Genomic DNA, 21,994 nt, shown 5'->3' with positions numbered 1-21,994 from the left:
ATGTTTCCATCATCCCGTCCTTCTTTCTTTTTCCCTCGCACGGTGTTTTCAGGGCATGCTTAACACCCAGCCTGGTGGTACAAGCATGCTGGCTGGGGTTTGGGGTTGTTGTACGAGGGAAATGTTTTGGGTGGAGGAATGAGTTGTGGGACCTTTCACTGGCTGGAAGTGACCTCAAGTTCAAGGTACAGTAAGAGTTAACATCTCAAGTGGAAATCAGTGACAAAGAATGGGCTGTTTCCCAACCAGACCCACCACAAGGGGGCAACATAGTGTCACGAAAATAAAAACAAAAAAGACTGTTTTTCCACAGCAGTGCCACTGGAATAATAATTCTCTAATTCTGTTGATATTTGCTTTGATGAATTCTTTTAAAAAAAGTAAGCCAAACTTCTTAAAGGTTTCAGTGTTTACTGTTGTCTAAACACAACCACCCATTCAAGTATGTTAGCATTCAATAAAATGACTGATTAAATTTACCTTTTTCTAAAACACTGTAAAAGTTAAATCAGGTACAATCTAATCAAACAACAAGTAAAAAAACTCGAACCTAAGAACCTGAAAAAGAATTTAATGCCAGCATTCAGTGCTTGACACGTGCCAGTTCTCTGACATTACTGACACATTATGGTTGGCGTTGAAAAAGTAGCAGGGCCAGATACCGAGCTACCGAGACAGCAAGCCCTCCAAAAGCCTTAATGTGTTTGGCAAAAAATACTATAAAATACACAAAAAGCTAAGCTCACAGGCAATGGCTATGTATGAGAAGAAAAGAAGACTGTTTGTCAAAAAGGAGATGAGTAACAGGCACTGGAAGAGATGTGACATTAATGTGTTGCATTTTCCTCTCAGCGATGCATCTGTGAAGAGGCTCTGAAAATGTTTGACATGATGTCCTTTAAAAAAATGCTCAAGTAGCTTAAGCTCAATACCAGAGAGGAATAATACTTCAATTGGCACCCCAGACACGCAGTACCAACTTCTATGAAGGTGGAGGACTTGTATGAGACAGATTGGATGGTCAGAATGGAAGCAGCAGTGGCTGAGATATCTTTGCTTTTAGTTCCTAGTATTGGAAAAATTGTGGACCCTACGTCTCCCGTAAAGCAACCAATAGCGGTTTTGACACACTTTGCTAAAACTTTGCTGTTTTGCAGTTCAATCTGAGGTAAGGCTCTGTCCAGCCAAAGAAGACTTGATGCATCTATCTTCACAGGCTGAGCGAGCAGTCCTGAGTAAACCTTTAATTGTAAAAGTAGTGGCGAGTATAACGCATCAAACATTCTTGATGAAATAAAAAACTACCTCTGTACCTACTCATTTGTATCATTGTCAAATAAACTGCGACAGTCTTGTTGTAATATCAGAACGTGTCCTCTTGGTGGCAGTGGCATCTCGGTGCATGCGGGACAATGATGAAGTGTTTGTGGATCCCAGCAGAGATGAAGAGGGAAACACTGAAAACAACAATGTGACTGTTATTGACTGGTGATCAGGCGTGTGATGTGTGAGTGCTGCTTGTGGGGAAATCGCTGTGTTTCAGCTCAGGGTTTGGTGTCTCCTGTGTGTGTGAGTGTGTGTGTCTACCTGTTGGATGTTCCTGCTGCTTATCTTTAACCCTTTGCTCTCTCCCACCTCCTCCCTTGTAGTTGAGCTTACCGACGCCTCCGTGGCTTCAGCTTTCACTCCTACTCCTCCTCCTCTCGCTCCTCTTCCTCCTACTACCATCGCTCCTTCAACCATTAGTACCTCAACTTCTACCACTCCTACAACTACGACTTCTACTACTACTCCTTCTACTACCACCACTACTACAACTGAGGCGACTACTACCACCACACCTCCAGTGCTGGTCACCACCAAGCATACTGATCAGAATGTGTTGGGTACATGCTGTTGTCCCATTGTGTTTTTTACTGTCTTTTTAGTCTTTAGTTGACCATGAAAGGCACTTCATGGATATCAAAAGACATCTGCCTTCTCCCACCTGACGAAACAGGAAACTACATCAGGGCTGCATTCCAATAAGCTGAGCTGTACCTGCTTTTCAAAAAGTGGGGAATTACTTCAGAATATTTGGATGTAGCCAGCAACTATCATCCTGGTCAGGAAGTGAGAATCCACACTTTCTTTTTGCTGCATTGATAGATGTTAAGTTTTGAGCACCCTTCAAAATTTTAGAGTGATGAGGGCCGCTGAAGTGATGAGAATAGTGATATTGGCAGAGTTCACCTTTTTCTACGTTTTTTTTTTTAGGTTCAGTTAGTGTTGGAGTCCACTCTAAAGCAGAAGAAAGCATTGCAAGTGTTTCATGAATTAAAAATATCCTCTGGAATTTTCCCCACGGTGAATTTTCAGTCAGTGAACATAGTAAATGGACTTCTGGTTTTGAGTGGCCCATCAATCCGGATCAAAGCGATCGTTCTTGTAGGCAGACTCCCTTAGTGGTAGCACCATGCATAGGTCTAAATGAAGCCCTGTGTGTGGTTGTTGTAACTGTGCCCTCTCTGCCCCTCGCCCCTGACCTTTAACCCTTTACCCTTGACCCCCCCTCCCACTCCCCCACCCCCACCCTGTGTAGTGGCCCCTGGGCGGGAGATCTGGAATCTGACGGTGGAGCCTAACAGTAACTACGCTAACGTCAGCTGGAGACACAACTTCCCGGCCGGCAGCAGCGAGTTTGTGCTAGAGTTCACACTGGACAGTAAGAAACCAGACCAAGCTCAGCTTGAGCTACTGAAGCCTAAAGCTAGACCTGACGTCAATTATAAAAGAGTAAAACAACCATAGTGGTGATTTAATAATGGTGTTACAATACTAAATAGACAGAATGGGAGCAGACAAAGGCCATTATTACACAGAGCAGGCAAAACAGACATATCGTACATATCGTAAAAAGATATTATTTTTCATTATTATGGCTCTATATAATTTTGCTGTAGTCATCACCAATTCCCATCAGTCAAGCAGCGTTTTAGCGTCTTTCAACTCACTAACTATTTTGGAATTCAGGCCTTCAAATTCACTGTTTGGTTCAGTGTCACAGTACCGCTCACCAACAGTTTTCAGGATGAGTGAATAAGCAGTTATTTGCTACATATTCACCATATCAGCTTTATAAGGCCACAGTTGGCCAAACTGTTGTGAAGTTCTGTTCCCAAGTGGCAACGGCAACCTGATTCATGTAGTTTAAAAGAGTTTTTACTGTGTAACAAAATGCAATGTTTGACAAAAACTAAATTTATTTAATCCTTTGCAGGATCCTTAGTTAGGTGTTAGGGATTAGAGAAACGGCTGGATGTGAAAGACACCTTAATCTATAACAGCACTCTGGCCTACTCTTTTAAATTGCTTTATGCAAGTAGAGTTCATCTTTTCTTTGCGGAAATCCACATTAGACAGAAATGTACTTTTCTGGCTAAACTATGTTTTTACTGCATCTCTGAATGAGATTCAGTCCTGTTAGCAGCAGAATTTTCATTACAATTATAAGCCCCACATAATAGAAATACTTAAAAAATGATTCAGTGGCTCTCTCATTATTACATAATTATTGTCTTGTATACATACAATTATACCCCAATGGCTGGTTTTTACAGATTTTATTACCCCAAGCAAGTAAAAAAAGATAATCTGATGTTTGAACAAAGAGGGGTGTGTTGGTGTATATATATATATATATGTGTGTGTATATATGTGTGTACATGTATATACACGTGTTTATATATGTATGCGATCAGAGATGATGACCGTCAAACTTCAACTGTTGGTTTTTTTTATCAATCTTTTTATTTAAGAATGTGATATTTGCACCTAACGGCTGATGTCAGTTTGAACTTTGTTACAAAAGCAAAAGGTCCAACATACCACAGTCTGTGTGTCTGTCTTTCTCTCTCACACTCTTTCTGTCTCTCTTGGTCTTCATATGTTGGAAAATGTTGGTCATCATCATGTCAATACTAACTTCTGTGCAGTGCCCCATCACGATGGTTTCTTTTCAACATGCTGCCTGGCTTTCAATGGCTCTTGTCGGAGCAGCGCTGTGAATGGATGTTCGGGTTGCTCTGAATTTCTGTTTGAATGTGTCACTTTTTTGGCCGTCCACGCTTGCATTATCACTTGCTTTTGCTTTGGATTGAGTGTTCAGCACTCTTGAAGCCTGCTTTTGTAAAACACATCATCCCTCCTTTTCTGGTTGAGATTGGATGGTCCTATAGGCTCTCTCTAATTGCTTTCTTCCAATTCAACAACTTGTGAGCTTTGATCAAGGACTGAAAGAAGGGAGGATGTATTTTTCATGTACTTGGGCAGTGGCTTTAATTCTTAATGATGTCTGAATGTGAACTGAAAGAGAAATGGAGGGAGAGGAGGGGGATGATGAGATTGATCTAATGGTCTCCACCCCTCCCACCCATCCCTTGTTTTCCAAGGTCAAATCTAAAAGCTTTGACTCTGAGGAAGTGTGGCAAGGAGCTCCTGACACCCCCCCACCTCCCATGATCATCCCTCCATCCTCCCCCTGTCTTCCTGACTATGTATCAGGAGTCTCTGCATGTCTCTCAGAGGAGGGTTTAGGTGAAGAGTGATGCTTTTGTGGCATAAGAGAAGAAACTTGGGAATCTTTGTCATGGAAAAGGAAATGAGAAGACTCACAAATGAAAAGAAAATGGGAATCATTTTAAGGGTGTGGGCATGTCATCAGCTACATATCTATATTCCAACTCACAACATTCTTGGAAAATGAGTTGGAAAATGACTGGAAAATAACAATTGTTGTGTTTTTGTTACCTTAGAATGAGCCCTTTATACCTGCAGGGGAGCGGGTCCTCACACAGTCCAGCATGTTGCACTGCCATGTTTCCACAGTAGCATAATGTTAGAACATGTTTTACCCAGCCTTTAATTGAGGCTCATTATTTGATTATTATTGATTATTGATTATTATTAGCTTTTATTTTGGAACTTACACAGTTCTCCTTGTACACACACTTGGGGAAATCCCTTTGCTGACCAGAAAATGGTGAGGGAATACATTTCTTGAAACATGATGTAGTGAAGAAGAACAGAGGTGGACTGTCAAATAAGTTACCTCCCAGCTTATATGAATAATATTTTTATCTAAATATTTTATTTTATTTAGATTTTTTTAGTTGTTGTTTAACCATCACCAAACCCCAGAGCAATTGTAACCAGGTTATTTTATAATTTATGGAAACTACGTTAAAATTTAAAATGTGTCACAGTAGGATCCACACACAGAGGAATGAAGCCTGATCATTCCAACCAATCGTGTTTCTCCTCCTCCTCTTTTGTGAAAACATGGTACGTGATTCAGGTATGCACACAAGCCACAGCAAATACTTCAGATTGTAAGTAACTGCAAAGACAAGTGCTTTATACAGCAGCAATAATTTGATCTGCAAGAGCAGATTGTTGTTATTATTTCCATTAACCTGAAAGATCTCCACATTTTACCAATACTAAACGTCAGCCTCGGCCTTTATCAAAGCACTTCATGGATTAAGTATGAGACGCACACTGGCATGTCTTCTCTTGTGTCTGCATTAGATGTTTGTTGACTTTTGTTTGGCTGGTTTTGGAATGAGTTCTGTTGGATGACCTCAACCTTGTGAAATGGTTGATAGCATGGTGCATGTTGTCACCACCTCATGCTGCCCTTTCCTCTCACTGCAACCTTCAGAGTCATGCTCATAGCTCGGCCATGTCATGACCTACACGTCTTTCCGCTGGAAAGGTTGTTGTCGCTGATTTTTGTTTTGACCTCGTGGGGATAAGCGTGGGCCTGTAAATAATTGAGACAAACAATGCTTTGCCACCTTAGATCTTGGTGTCGCCCATGAACAAAGAAAGTTCTGCAACGATCAATTTGAATTCTACCTGAGTGAAACAATGCACAGCGGCCAATTCATGGAGCAGTTTAGTCGTGTGAGACCTTGATGTCCACAGTGTAGTGATTTTGCCTGAAGGAACACCTGCTCCTTGTGATCCTCTACTCCTGCGCTCCCCATTTATAGATGAGTTTTCTCTGGACAATTACACCCTCGAGACAAAATGTAGCCTCAGACCCATAAAAGAGGAAAATGAACCAGAATGTGTCAGCTGCACTGAGCTTTGAAGAGCTGCACCTCATGCATGAGGTATAATGAACAGAAGTACTAATCTACATCATGTGTATGCTTGTACACTGTAAAGAGGGGAATGAATCTTTATGATGGGGATGGGCACTGCATTGTTATCAGTCTCAATTCACTTCAGTATCCCTGCTATCGCTCAGAGAAAGCAGTCTCCCTGCAAAGCATTGTGATGCCGTCACCTTTGCTAGTAAGCACAGCCGTTACTGTGGAACGAAGGCCGCACCCCCTGGAGTGTGATTGGCCCCTTTCTTGTGTCTCCAAGGCGACAAGACGGTGAAAGTTGTACCGGTGAGACAACAGCCCCCCATTACAGTGGCGGATCTGATCGCAGGTGCCAAGTACCATCTGAGGGTTTACTCCCATGAGCTCAACAGCGTCAGCAGCAAATCTGTCACCTTTAAGACCAAAGCAGGTGAGACCCCACCTGGTCAGGAGGAACCAGCCAGTACAGTTAGGAACCAGGGTTCCACCCGACTGGAACCCCGGTTCCTAACTAACTGAGTTCTGACTGGAATCCCAGTTCCACTTGGTCAGGTGGAACTGAGGTTCATGCCAGGTGGGTTACTCTGGGTGCAAATCTGTCAGTAGTGGTGTCTACAGTAACTCGGTCAAAGCTGGGTGAGTTATTATGGTTTGTTTTTTGCATGTTTTCCAAAGCTAAACTCAGGACAGTCAGGATGAGACATTTCACTCTTCTATATTAGGATGCTGTTGGACTTCAACTGTGGTGTCTTTGTGAGCAGTGTCTTATTTATGAGTGGACGTAAAAGTTGCATTTTGTGGGATGGAACATTAATTTTCAGACTTCCTGTGACTTTCTACACAACTCACATGTTTGCATGGACATAAAAAGTATAATAATTGGTATAAGATATGTGTACTATTATGCTGCTTAAGATCTTTATGATCTTCAGACATATACTCTGGTGATTTTGATGCTCTGCATTCTGAAACTATAATATATAATCAGCTGATCCTTCTGTACAAAATGCACATGGAGGGTTATAAAATATTAAATACCAAAATATAATGCTAACTTAACCTGCTATTATACGACCCTGATTTCAAAAAAGTTGGGACAGTGCGTAAAATGTAAATAAAAAAATAGAACGTAACCTTTGCAGACAGACTGTGTTTACCGACAGCAGTGCTCCTGAGCCCGTGTAGTTAAGTCCTTTATACGTTCACGTGTTCACAAAGTGGTGAACCTTACCCCATTGTTGCTTGTGAATGACTGAGCTTTTCCAGGACGCCCCTTTCATATCACCTTGTAAGGTAGCTGAATTAATGAAATCACACTAGATCACGCGAGCCGAGAATCCATCTCGCCAGACTTCAAGTTGTGGCTTGTGGCCGAACCACAGTGGGTTGAACCAGTCCGGGTCCTTTGAGGGACCACTGGCAGCTCCAGGCGAGCATGGTTAAGGTGTGTCGACACAGACTTTTTTGGAATTGGGGTTGTAGCTTAGCTTTAGAAAAAAGCCTTTACATAGTGATAAGTGTCAGTTTAGCCACTGTAGTTTAGGCTTTGCACATATGTCATATTTCTGGTCCTGCCCTGAACGAACAGGTGGCAGATGTTAAATAGGTGGAAATTTAACTGAAGGCAATGTTAACATGCAAACACTATCAGCTACTGCCCACCACCTAATGTTAGATATGATCCATCAACAACAAACGCAGCTAATTACCTAATTATGTCTTTGCTAATTAGCTGTGGAAGATCAACACTGCTGAGTGAGCACAAAACAAATAATTGCAGTTGTCATTTAAGTCAATCTTCCTGAATTTATGTAATCTTTAGAAAGTACAGTGATACATTTGTAAATGCAGAACAAGATTAGACAGTAAATGAGGACAGGATGGTGAGTTTAATGGGTGCTTTGAGATTCAGGAAAGTTAAATTGTGCACAGTTGCAATTTCTGGATTTGACCTGCAACTCAAGGCTTGAACTTCTGAGTAACTGAGTGAGCTCCATTAGCTTTTTGGTTTAAGAGACTTTATTTATGAAAGTGATGACCGTAACAGCAACATTCATGTCTCCTGCTGCCAAATGTAGCCAAATATTCCCCAGAACTAAAAATCTGATAAAACCTTTGGGATTCATTGATTTAGTGGTGGATATGGGGCCTCCAGTTTTGATAAGTATCTGTTCATTTTCAATTCAATATTAGAAATGTCGCTTTCATTATTGTCCAAAATCTGTGCCAGTGCTTATTCAAATTTCAGGGTTAGAATTTCTGGCAGCGGTCTAAGAATTCGTCTTGTTCAGGTGGTACTGAAATCTCTCTGGGTATATTGGAAGTGACAATTATTTTCACACCACAAACCTACGTCTCCCACGCTTTTCTGATTAAAATTCACACACTGTGTAATGGAAAAGGAGACAAACACTTTATTGATATGGATGGGATCCTTTGTACAACATCATCCTGGATATGAGCTTGGGGGCGAGTAATAAGATGTTTGTTCTGAGTTGTTGACTTCTGCTGAGCACTCTGGGATGAGAACAGACTGTGTGATGTGTCAGCTGTGACTCATGGTGGTCCAGAAAATCACTCACTGTGTTTCCACTGTGTTTCTCTCTCTCTTCTCCTGTCCTACCCTGTGTGTGTGTTCTGTGTATGTCTCCAGCCTACATAGACCAGGTAGACATAGCCACTCAAGGCTGGTTCATTGGCTTGATGTGCGCCATCGCCCTCATCATACTGATCCTCCTCATCGTCTGCTTCATCAAGAGGAGTCGTGGGGGCAAATACCCAGGTGAGGCCTGACACTGCAGCTTTGATACAGCTAACTGAATTTAGTTCAAAGTTCAACAAAACTCTAACGCCTGTCTGCCATTACCGACATGGCAACAGAATTTGCAGTCCTCTGATTGGATGTTAATTAAGAAACTCAGTTGTTTGTTCTGAGGTTAATACTAAATTGAGATGTCTGACATTTGAACCATCAGCATTCTGGTAGCAAATAGGGAGCGATTCAGTCACAGCCTGGAATGCTCTGAAACTCATGTACACAGTTGTGCACATCTTTGAGTGGCAGATGTTGGTTCTGGTACTAATTTTGAAGTATGACCTGTTGTATTTAGTGTGATATGTTTCATACTTTGGTCCGTTACAAGCCACTGTAAGCTGTGCTGTGAAAGCTGTCACTATTGCAATCTATTGGTTGCTGACAGCAGTTATTAAAATTCACATTCAGCTGTTTGAAACTTTAATATGCTTTGTGTATTAATTAGGAGTATTTAATGTCAGTCCTTGTTCTTTTAACTGTGGAAGTGCAGGAACCTGTTTGGCTGCTCCTGGAAAACAACAGACCAATATTCAAAATGTCAGTGCCTGTTTTTTATCAGCTGGCTCAGGAAAATAAAAACCGCAGGTCATCACAGTGCTAAAGCGAAACTGTACCTGGCTGCTATTTACCAGCTCAGGATGCTCTTAAATTATGCAGCAAATAGCATGTTGGACAGATCAGAGCAGAACAGTGAACATTAGTAGATTTTGTTTAATATTTAGTCAATCTATTTATCACCCCTAAACTCCAAATTTTCCTTGCTCTGCCAGCAGTCTTCATGCAGCAGTGATGCTGAGCTACAGTATGTGACAATGTAATAGTTTGAAATTGAGTCGTGTTAATGTTTTGCAGTTTCTATAATGTCTAGGTGGTGGTTGCGTGACTGGTTTCGCAAAATATCTAGGTGGGTGCCTAACTGTGATGGTGGAAAGATAAGAACTAACAGCCACTGTTGAGTCAGAGAAGGGTTATAACACAACAGTGACAGACAGAAAACGACTAATGAGAGGAGTTCCAAACTGGGAGTATGTTTTCAGTACTGACCGAAGCACTGACACACCTCACAAACCCAACCCAATGTTTCATCGACTGCTACTAAGACAGGCTTGTAAGTCTCTTAAAAAGTGCCCTGTGTTCCAAATGCATACAGTACTACAGTATACATGGATTACTGTGGCAGCAGCTCAGATTTAAGTCTGTGCTTTTGAAGTTTTCACTCTCGACAAGCATCTGATTTCATGTCCTGTTAATGGCAGAGTACATTCATTTCTTGTTCACAAACTGACAAAGTAGTGCACTGTTTTGCCTTATAGTTTATATGATATATACTGTAAATGGTTAGGGGATAAGTATGGATTTGGGACACAGTGTTAGTTAACAGTTTAAAAAGTGAAGGCTGGAGACAAATATGTGGAACTAAATGACCAGATGCAGACTAACAGAAGGATTTTATGTTAAAACTAACCCCAGGAACCCCTCAGCCTTTGGATGAGTAGTCGTGAGATCGGTGGAGCGCTCAGCAAAATTCTGAAAATGTTACCTTTGATCTTCTCTCCTCAGTTCGCAATGAAAAAGATCTACCTTTGGACCCAGTAGATCAGAAAGACCAGGATGGATCCTTTGATTACCAGTAAGTATAATGAAACAGACTACTCCCGGCCCTAAGTTCCAGCAGACATGTCTAAATTACATCTCTACCACCTTACCTCAGTGGCTGGCTTTGTGGCACTGGCCTTTGAAATGATTCATTTAATTAATTTGAAATTTTTTAAGTGGTTGAGTGAATTTGTGGTAAATGGATTAGGTTGTTTAATTGCTAAGTACTATTGCCATGTCTCATCTTGTATGTCTTAAGAAGACTACAGCTGAAGTTCAGCACACAGTGACAGTTTCACCAGATTGTGACAAAGAAAAACATAATTAAACTACAGTTAGTTGACATGATGGTAATGTATGTTGTTTAATGAAAATGATGTGCTAAAGGTTACATAGTTTGGCTTACTTTTACATTCAAGCAATGATTAATTATGAGTAGTTATCATGGTGCGTAGGGCTCCTTCCATCACTAATACCAATACATTTAAAAACACATCTTTTTATCTCAAAGCTTCCATTTTCTACCCCAGAATGAAGCTTTTCAAAAAGGCTTTATGGATACATCGCTGACACATCTTTTAGTTGGTGCTGTATGAAGACTAAATGCAAAGGTCTTAATGCTGCCAAGGAATTTCCCTTAATTTTCTAAGTTAACCTTAGTCAGCGGGTAGCATTAAGTGGTAGGAAGATGTTTCCTATTCTTCTGACATTTCTGCAAGCAAATACTATGTCAAAATGCGGGACATTTTGTATCTGCAGACAGCAGTGTGTTTGACACTTGAATAGTGTTTTCATGTCTATCTGTATTAGTGTGGATGTAGATGAAAGCTTCATAGTTCAAGCAGCTGAGGCACAATGCCATTCTGCATTTGAATGCCTTCTTCGTAAATCTGAACACCCATTCTTAAACGTCGTCTCATGTGAAGTAGGCACATACTGAGTCCTACAGTGCACTTCTACAACATGTGAGGATGTACTGTATATACTGCACAACGTGTCTGTGAAGTACGTGTTGGTAAGTGACGTGTTCTTTGCTCCTTCCAGGTCCCACTGATCTCTGTGGCTTCATTCTTCTTTGTGAAGAATGAGTCTTTTTCCGTCCACTTTACTAAAAACATGTTGAATTTAATCTACTTTCCAAATCTATTACATGTTCTAACTCAGCTGTGTGAGAGTGGCACTAAAACATTTAATCGCAGAATGAGAACAAGCCTCGCATCCTGTTGATGAAAAGACAATAGCGTAAATTCCTACATATCAATAAACATATCAGCAATGATCCTGTCTTTCATAGTATTCAGACTACCTATGTTATACATATCCAAAGCACGAGGCACTATATGTACATACTGTATCTGTAGCTGTGCTTCGGTGTAAAATGCCTTCATGAAAAGTGTGAGATTACAGTCATTGGTTGATGCAGCAGTGCATCTGGTGGCATTGAAATTCAAAAGATGGCTCTCTGAGAGCGAACAGGGTAATTTACAAAAAGCAAACAAACAGGTGCGGCCGTTATTTATTATCACCTGAGTGGAGCTGTGATGTTGTGCCTAATGCTGTGTGATTAATCCATATAGTATGTGTGAGATCCTCTTTTGTTTTTTAATCAGTAGTGAGTCTAACATTAAATCCAAACCCCTCTCTCTCACAGTCAAGGTCATTGCTTTACTCAGATTGCTAATCCCTCCAGTCCACTCAGCTCTGTGTGTGTTTGTGTTTGTGTGCATGCAAGGATTTACATGCATGTATCATGTGGAGCTTTTCCTCCTTCCTTCCTCTTCCCTTCTCTGCACTTCCTCTCTTGCTGTCTCCTGTTTCCTCATGTCTCGCCTCTCTTTCCCCCATGCTGAAATGGGTCATCTGTCCCTGACAGGAACGAAAACGAGAACAGGTACTTTGGATTCGGCACGGCATCTCTCTTGGCCTGTGCATGTCGGGGGGAGCAGGTGTTTCCCCTGAGCTGGGGAGAGTGGTGGGTGGAGAAGGTGTAGCTTATTTGGGGAGACCAAATACGACAATCTGCCTGATTTATTGCTGAGTCTTAGTTTTCATTCATGATGTCAGCAATATCAGCTCAACTGGCCCGCGCTATTTTATAAAGCACTATTTGAATGATGTGATAGACAGAGGAGATATTATAGACACCATAGTGTTCAATATCATTAACAGAGAGGGACAGGAAGCAGCAGAGGGCCAGGCTTTGGTTCCTTTATGGGTGTCAAATTGTCAATCCAACCATGCACCAAACCTTTTCCATGTCAGCAACCAAATCTTCAGCCCCATTTACTTAAAAACAACACCAGGGCGCGCTGGCTCCAGAGCATTCTGCTTTCCATGATGGTCACATGACATCCAAGTGACACACGCAGAACAACAGGAAATGACAGAGCCATACATTAGTCGCTATGGATGTTGTTTTGGGCATCCCAAATTTTCTTTACAGAAATCTGTGGCTTCTGTTCCAAAACTAAAAGCCCAGAAGCTAAACTAAAAAAACAAAAAACAAACAAACAAACAAACAAAAAAAAAAAACAGGAGACAAAGCTTTGCCTCTTATTAGAACTGATTCCTATCAGGAGGCACCTGAGCCAGACCCCTGGTTCAGTAAATAAGAGACTGTGGAAGTGAATGAATATAATAAACAGACAAGACAACAGAAACAGAAAAAGACCAAAAGCATTAAAACACATCAAGACTGTGTTTTCCAAAATGCTGAACTATTCCTTAAAAAGTCTGGTCAGTGCGAAGTTAACAAACTGCAGGTGGAAACATTGCCACCGTTTTTGGAATAGAGCACCTCTTGGGTTTATTTTGCGTGGGAAAACATTTCAGCTCTCGGCTCTTCAACAGACAGATGCAGCGCTCTACATTAGCAGTCAAATGTCAATTAAAACACACAGACCATGGCCCACTGCTGCACAGTAAAAAGTTTCATTTATTCTAATCTGTGGCTTGAAGCTGCTTTTTATCAGGCTGGAGCAACATTAACACAACGTCAGCTACACTGATCCCAATGTAATATTGTACAGTGTCGCCTGTGTATTGGTTGATGTGGAACAGTCGGGACCCAGAGACCTTGCCTCTAACTTCATCCCATGAATAACAGAGCAAGAAAGCATCCGTTCCCACAATCTCATCAGGCTGTTCATGGATCAGCTGCTCCAGCAGTACAAGGCGACTAGTGATCCCAAAAAAGCAGCCTGAGTGAACAGTAGCGGAGGTCTTGCACCTTTTTTGTTCCAGCGGAGGCACTAACATGTTTTTCACCCTTCTCGAGGTTAATTGCATTGTTTTTCCTCCGCCAGCTGACATTTAAAAAGCATCCGCCACCAGGTGCATGGGGCGAGAGATGGTGAGGGGAATCAATTTGGATTGTAGAGAGGACGGAGGGGCAAGACGGTCTATATGTTTGGCACAATTTGACACCCTTAAGGAACAGATTCAGGCAAAAAACAACTGGAGAAGATCTGGAGGACTAAAGACTGAACACACACTTCAAAGATCCAACCCAAACCCCTTAGATCCATGAATGAAAGTAGAAAATCCTTCAAAGTAAACGTTTACATGACATAATATTTCTTGTGTACATCTCCTGTTTTCTCCACCTTGTTTTGCATTCTGTCTTCTTTAAGATGATCTGCAGTGCTTTTGTGTGCAGGACAAAAAATGGAACATAATTAACTATGACAATAAAAACAGTTTTAGTTGCCATCCCGCATGAGAAACAAACAGGACTTTATATTGTGGTTGTTAAAGGATAAATCCAATTTATTACAACCTGGATCTTTCTTTTTGTTGTTGCCCATCAGCATTTAAAAACCAAATGAACTGCTGAGATCTGGGATCCAGCAACATTCCACAAAATATGTCAGAGGGGGCAAGAAACACAAGCAACAATGGTGAGCAGTAAAATGATTACCCAAAGTGTCCATTGTCAACATCCCTCACAGTTTACACAGCCACTTCCTGCAGCAACATTGAGCCACCGTGCTCTTAGTTGTGTGTACTCTGTTTTCTTGTGTAATGAAGTGGTATAAGTGGCATTTCAGATGAGCTCACTTACAGTTTGGCCTCCACATAAAGTGGTTCAGATAATCTGAATACACTGCTAGAACGCTGATACTGGACGACTGGACGACACACATCCCGAGGTGTGGTGATTAGAATACTGGGCTGTTGTCTGATCGTCTGACTGCTCATATTTCTTGCTCGTGTTTCTTGCCCCATCAGACTTCGTTGAAGTAAAGTTCCAATATAGCAGCAATTGGTTCAGTGTTATAACTGAAACAAACGATGGCCGAAACTACAAAAACAAGAGCAAAGTTGTAACAAGCTGGAATCAGATGGCTCTGACACGTGCTATGCTGCCCTTCTCTCATACAGACCACAACAAGAAGGAAGTATCATTTCATTCAAAGCTAAAGCCTTTCCTGTCATTAGGATTGTAGATAATTTAAGTGCATTTGCCTCCACTCTTATATAAACGTTAACGTTGTTCCTCATCTCGCTGCACCGACAATGTTAGAACTGCTTTTTCAGTATCTGTATCTGTAGCATATCTGGTTGTCCATCTGTCTCATGACTGTCTTTCTGTTCTACCCATCCCACTTTATGTCTGTGTCCTTTGTCTCTTTCGGGATTTATTTTCCTCATTGGTCCAAAGGTCTCTTCAAAGGTATGAAAGGAGAAGAGTCTCCTGTATCACCACCTGGATCCTCTTAATCCTGCTCTAAGAAAAGCTCATCTTCTATTGCTCATTTGCAATGCATTTAAATTGATTAATGTTTGTTAGAGCCATTCCACTTGCATCCTAATGCATTTTTTCCATCGGTTAAAACATTTCAAAGCATGGTTTATCCGATGTTGGATAATAACAAACTCATCCAAAGCTCCAGACAGAAATCTGTCAAGTTCAGCTGAGGTAGAAGAAAGGCAAACCACCCAGAGAGTTGACTTCCTGACTCTATAGTCATGTTAATGGTGTCATTTTCATGAGATTTTGTGAGCTGCAGATGGGTGAGTTTACATTTTGTCATGCAAGGAAGGTTATCGGAAACTCACTCCCATTTTCTAAGTTACTTCCTCCACCTTTGCTCTTCTACTCAAAAATGCACCTAATCAGATAATTGAATCATTCCTGACTCTGCCCCCTCTCAGTCTGAAGACATTTTGAAGTCACCGAAAGAAAAGGCTCTCTCTTAAAGCCCTCTGGCTCACTGAAGTCGCTGGTGCAGTACGGTCAACAAATGAAAGCAAGCTTGGCAAATGCGACCGGGGCAGACAGTTTGAAAAAGGCTCTGCCTCTTGGCCAGATTGATTTAATTAGCTGTTGGAGATGTAATCTTGAACCGCTTCAGTGGTCCTGGTGCATAGAGAGATGTCCTTCTGATTTACTCCTGACACACTCAAAAGACATCGAGCAATTGAGACACTTTCTATCAGCCAATTGTTGTACTGCTCACCTTAGTGCACTCTGTATCTGATGTATTGATGAGTTATGAGGACATCGTCACCTGAATCTGCACTTTACAGCAGAACACTTTTCCTTCTTTTCTTTTTTCTTTCAACTACATATACACGACACCTGGCATTGAATTGCCATCTGTATGTGGATACATTATCCATATAATAAACAATCCGAACTAGCCTTTGTGTTTACACCTGGTATTTTTAATGTGATCGGATCTCTGTCCTCCAGAGAAAAACCCATGCATAAGTAATTTGAGGTGGTAGCAAATCAGCCCCAGATACCTGCAAAAAAAAAAAAAAAAAATCACTGAGGTTTGTGAGTTGTTGAGTTAAGCATTATGACCAGTGTGTCACACACACACACACACACAGAGAGAGAGTTATTTCTTACTCTACATGATTGCCCACTCGTGTAGCTTTTATTTTTCATACAGTTCTGTTGAATAATACATTTTTTGGCACTTTCATAGTGCAAATTAAACATATAATCATGTCTCTTTTAGCCACATCGCTTGCTCTCTTTATTAACAACTTGTATTTTAATTTTAGCTCAAAACAAATATTTGTATCAATGCTAAGTTTTGTACTGATGTCCACATGTTGTAATGATTGTGTTCCCACCTACCTAACAGAACACGATGCCAGCCAGACCACCTCCAATGTGGTCAGGCAGATCTGATCACATTAGGATCACAACACATTGACACTTTGCTTTAACAGCCATACAGGTCACTTTTTTAAAATATACCAGGTGTAAATGGGGACTAAACATTTGGACAGTGACACATTTTTGCTATGTTGGCTCTGAAATTAAACAATAACTCTGAGGGGCTGACCTTGATCTTTAATGTGTGGGTATTTTACAAATGTTCAAGACGACAGGGCTGTTTGTCAGGGATACAAAAAAAGATTAACATGAGCATTGTTGGGATGGCAACCTCTATGGTTAACGTTTGTTTAGGTTTACACAATCAAACATACTTGGTCAATGTTAGGAAAAGATTGTAGTTGTGGTTAACACAATTAGGCTCAAAGACTTTTCCATCAACTCATCCAAACTTAAAGAAAACACAAGGCAAAAGATTTCACACCATGATTTTTTTTTTAGTGTCAACCACAAACAAACTTCCATTCACCTCAGCTGATTTAGGGTTGAGGCAATAATATCAGAACGAACCAGTGCAAGTAAAACTACATCTGCTTGTGGTTAGATCCCACAAGAAGTAAGTGGAAAAAAATAGCATGTGTTTGTCTTTTGGGTGAACAGACTCTTTAACACCCAGTCAAAGCAGCTGAAGAAGTCTTTAAGACCAAACGAGAATCTTCTTGACCAGCTGTGAGTCACAACACCTCAGCTAAGCTGTGTTTCTGCTGAGGACCTGACTGAAGGTGAAGAGCTTGCAGTAACATGCTGACAGAGCATCAGCAGGGAATAAATCCACTGTCTGTTGCTAAATGAGGGTCAGAGACTTCAACAACAAAAATGTGACACCGAATACTAAATATGATGAATTGTCCAACTACCTTTTGTCACCTAAAACTGGGGGGCTGAGTGAAAAGCTATATGATAGCTAAATCAGTTCATAAACCTCATAGTCATGGTTTGATTTCAAATCCAGTGTGCTGGAGCTAACACAGCAGGATGTGTGTCACTATCCTCACACCTACAGACTGCACTGCACAGTGTTAGACGTCTTTCTCGATGATTCCCTCTCAGGTAGCATTTTGTTTGATAACTCGCGTTTATCACACTTCCCTTGTATATACTCACCTTCCCCTCTCTTCATCTTATCTTTTCAACTCTTCACCGTGTTACATGTCAGCCTGTCTTCTGAGAGCGTCCATTGTTTTACTGTTTCTGCTTCTCTCGCTGCCTCTTGCTCTACTCTTAAAGAGTTTTTTATCGATTGCTAAAATAAATACTGGATTTTGGAGTCGAGTTCCAAGGATTTGAGTTGTTGTCGGACTCTGATCGTGCTGTGTCTGCCCTGGTCCATTTGTACTCTTGATTGTATGGTTTCTAAAATGTATCACGTGATTTGTGTGGTTCCCAAAGTGTTTCAGCATGGAGCATGATGATTCTGAGAAGCTACATGTAGATTCTGTCCTCTCCTAGGAATTTCATTACACAGTGTTTGATCATCTTGAAATGCAATACACAGACTTGAGCAGAAAGAGAAAAATGTCTCACTTTTGCATCCCTTAAATGCATTTCTTGCTGTTATGCTACCGGCTTGGTCTGAGATGGGAAAGCTAATGCTAGTCTATAGCTCTTTCTCCCTGTGCATGAAGTTCTCGTTCCCCTATAATCAAAGTTAGGAGACATGCAGCCATCCTCTGAACTGAGATCAAGCTCAACGGATGAGGTGCAATGCAGTTTTCATGCTTAGATCTCACGTCAGAATATGGCCACTCTTTAGCATGTGTATGCAAATGTCTTATTGGAATTTTTGAGGACAGTATTCATCTTTTTTAATCACCCCTGTCTCCTACCAAATACACCATGTTTACAGTAGCTTTGCCAAATACATTTTGGAGGAAATATAATTGCTGCCTGGAATATTCTCACTGGCAATATTTGTCTATTCCAGGAAGTCTGATACTGTACAGAAGTCATAGGGACAAGGTTGTCAGAGATGAGATGGGTTCAGGCTAGGGAAAGACTAAAACAAATGGAATATAGTGAGTGGCAGTGGCATCATTTTTTAGAATAATTCAGTACAAACATTTTGTATTAGCAGATTCATTCACTGTTATGCTGACAAAGAACTTACTCCAGGCAGAATTGCATTTCCTAAAAAACATATCAGTGGAAATTAGTTTGATATGAATGTAATTTTGAGGAGACAGGGTTGCTTTTAAAACATAGAGGCAAATACTGTATAATGTTCTGCAAAACTGACTTTTAACTGTAGATCAACAGGCATCTTTGGTATAAAATGCAAATGCAGCTATGTTTTTAAAGGATAGATTTCGATTTTCTCAATTTTATTTGATTCAATACTCAGATGCCATATGTGGGTTGAGAGAGTTGTAATCATTTCTTCTTTCCATGCTGATCATGATGCAATTCCATTGAAGCTTGATGTGAGACAAAATCTCTCCTTGATCCATTCAAAAAGCATCATTTCTTGCCAGAAATATTCCAAAAGGTGGACTGGATTTACAAACAGTCGCCCAATCGGGACACCAGAGTCTAGACCTGCCTAGTCATCAGAAAAGTCTTTTAGAAAGTGTTAAACATGAACGTTTTCACTCATATGGACAGATTAGAAGTCTTTTATCACAGAGATATGACAGAAGAATAATTGGAATAAGAAAGAGGATTCAACCTAGTTGTTGGTTATAATCAGTTATCAGTAATTGTGTGTTATATCTTACTATCTCGATCACACTACTCAGATGAGATTTGTTGAAATATATCCTGACTCTTCACTGGTGGAAACTGTCAAATGGTACAAAAAGTATCCCAAATTATCACAACCTGCCCCAAATAATTTTGACCTACCCACCTACATAAAAGTAGCTCAGCTGGGTGGAAAACCACTCAAGCTGCACTGGTACATCCGTAGAGTCCACACTGAGTTGTTGAAGACATCGATCGCAATATATGCAGATGATGAAATTCATGTCACACACAACTTTGCAACTATTTGGACAGAAAAACAATCATTTGAGCTTCAGCCAAATAGAGTGGGTATCTTCCAAAGTTGCATTCTTTCCTTGTTGGGGTGGAATACATCCTGGTAATGTATTGCTGTTGCTGGCACAAAACATCAGCACTAAACCTACACATGACCTACAGGAAGAATATATCCTCTTGATTTAGCTAACCCTGAAGCCTCTCATTATCTTTGGCTTATCATTAATGATAATAACAAACTAACTTACCAACTAACGAACAGTAAAGAAAGAATCTCTACGGAGGAATTGCCTCATAGCCAGTATGGTCAGGAGGAATGAATACAAAGAGCTAGGACTCTTCCAGATAACATATAGCATGTGCTGCAGTACTGTATTGAAATAGAATTGAAAATATTCAAATCCATCCTTTTAGGAAAACACGGAAAAGAAATGAATCATAAAAATAAAAAATCTAGTCTGACGTGGCCTGAGTGACCTGAACATTCAGTCACTTCATCAAGAATTGTCAATAGAAAGAAAATGGAATTAACATCATTTCTTTACCTGCAATCCCCTTAACCTTTCACTTTCCCCTCCTAACCTGTGCCGATGGGTACGACAGGGTCCTGAACTCCTGCTGACACTATGTAACAACGTCCTGCTCCCATTCTAACCATTAACTCTGCTCCTCGTTTACCTTTGCAGCAGCGATGAGGACAACAAGCCTCTGCAGGGCAGCCAGACGTCACTGGATGGCAACGTGAAGGAAAGCGACGACAGTCTGGTGGATTATGGCGAAGGCGGCGACGGTCAGTTCAACGAGGACGGCTCTTTCATCGGCCAGTACACGGTGAAGAAGGACAAGGACGAGACGGAGGGCAACGAGAGCTCTGAGGCCACCTCGCCCGTCAATGCCATCTACTCGCTGGCGTAGCGCTGTAGCAGCACATGGGGGGACTCAGTGGCACCCTCTGATCCGAGGGCATAACAACAAACCACAACACCATACACCAGACACAAACACACACACATGAATACTGTATATTAATATATGAAACACATTAAACACAGAAGAAACGCAGCAGGGCCTGTCTGGAGACTGTGTAGGCTTTCCTCTACAGATAAAGCAACAGGGGAACACGGGAGTGGAATTAGACCACAAGCCTTTATTTTACGTTTCCAGCTCTAAGAAATTGGCCCCTGGGAGGTGACGTTTGGACAAAGTGGACAGTGCTCGTTTTCCTCTGCGCTCTGCCTGCCCTTTACCCACACAGACTTGAAGTGTGCCTTCGGGGCAGCTTTCAGCACTTGGAGGCATCAACAAGCATTCTTTAGAGATTTTTCTTTGGTTTGTTTCTGCTCCGAACATTTTCAGATTCCGTGCTCTCCTTCCAGATACGCCACTCATACCTCTGTGTAGCATCCCAGTAAAGTACACACAAGAGGTCCCTTACACACACTCTGGCCCCATCCTGTAACATATCAACTTCTAACCGTCAAACTCAACAGGATGCCGGCAGATATGTTTATCATATTGATATTTACGCAATGAAAGATTTTAGTTTTTCCACAGCTGGTAGATGAATCATTGAATCTTAATGAGTGCTGTATACAGTCATGGCACACATTTTAGTGCCCTACAAAACTATGCACTATCACCTCCTCCATACCATTTTGGGTTTAATCTGGTTAGTAAAAGTACACATTTTTGGTTTCTTTTTTTACCACTTGCAGGCCAAATCACGTGCTTTTATTCACTTTGCCTTGTACGATGTGGTAGACATGTTTTTCTTACCTCTAATCCAATGTTTTAGTGCAGATGTTCAAAATGGCCACCACAAGAAAAGCTGTTTCTGCCACAAGCTGTAAGCTCTGCTGCAGTATGTTGTTAATGAATCCCATGTTTTAAAAGATAAATATCATTTACCATAGCATGGTAGTAACTTAGTGCAAGAGAAATTGGAAGGCAACAGAGAGGAAAGGTAGTTTTGCTTGAGAAACACCAGTAGTTCACAATCCAGTGAATTCCCTCGTTAGCATACATAATGCTGCATTCATGGCAAATGGGATCAACTCGACAGCTGTAAAGCTTCCATAATTTTTTTTATGTTGCCTTTGGTTTCTCATTTGTTACACACATGAATAAATGGGAGGTACTTTTGAAAGTATGTTTTACACCCGACATGGCAACATCAATCCAACATGGTGATCATTTTCTCTATTGGGACACCAGAATTCTGAAAGTTTGGGATCCCAGCCCCAAAGTTCCCAATTTTATCTCCTGTAAGTTGAAATGTGTAATGTTTTTAAGCTAAGTTGGAAGCGAACATCTGCGTTCTCTCCTTTGGGGCAT

At 41.1% G+C, this 21,994-nt stretch overlaps 1 protein-coding gene across 1 annotated transcript in view; it reads left to right on the top strand.

The window, feature by feature from the left end:
• nfasca (neurofascin homolog (chicken) a) overlaps positions 1-20,923 on the top strand; it is a 50,940-nt gene extending 30,017 nt beyond the window's left edge. The window contains exons 23-26 of the mRNA XM_041962918.1: positions 8,791-8,919; positions 9,821-9,856; positions 10,513-10,582; positions 20,347-20,923. Coding sequence (XP_041818852.1) covers positions 8,791-8,919; positions 9,821-9,856; positions 10,513-10,582; positions 20,347-20,575 — 464 coding nt within the window. The 3' untranslated portion in view covers positions 20,576-20,923. The remainder of the gene's footprint in view (positions 1-8,790; positions 8,920-9,820; positions 9,857-10,512; positions 10,583-20,346) is intronic.
• The last annotated feature ends 1,071 nt before the right edge of the window (positions 20,924-21,994 follow it).

Source organism: Chelmon rostratus, chromosome 2 (genome assembly GCF_017976325.1).
Source record: "Chelmon rostratus isolate fCheRos1 chromosome 2, fCheRos1.pri, whole genome shotgun sequence".
Taxonomy (NCBI): Eukaryota; Metazoa; Chordata; class Actinopteri; order Chaetodontiformes; family Chaetodontidae; genus Chelmon; species Chelmon rostratus.
This window is presented reverse-complemented; position numbering and strand designations above follow the sequence as displayed.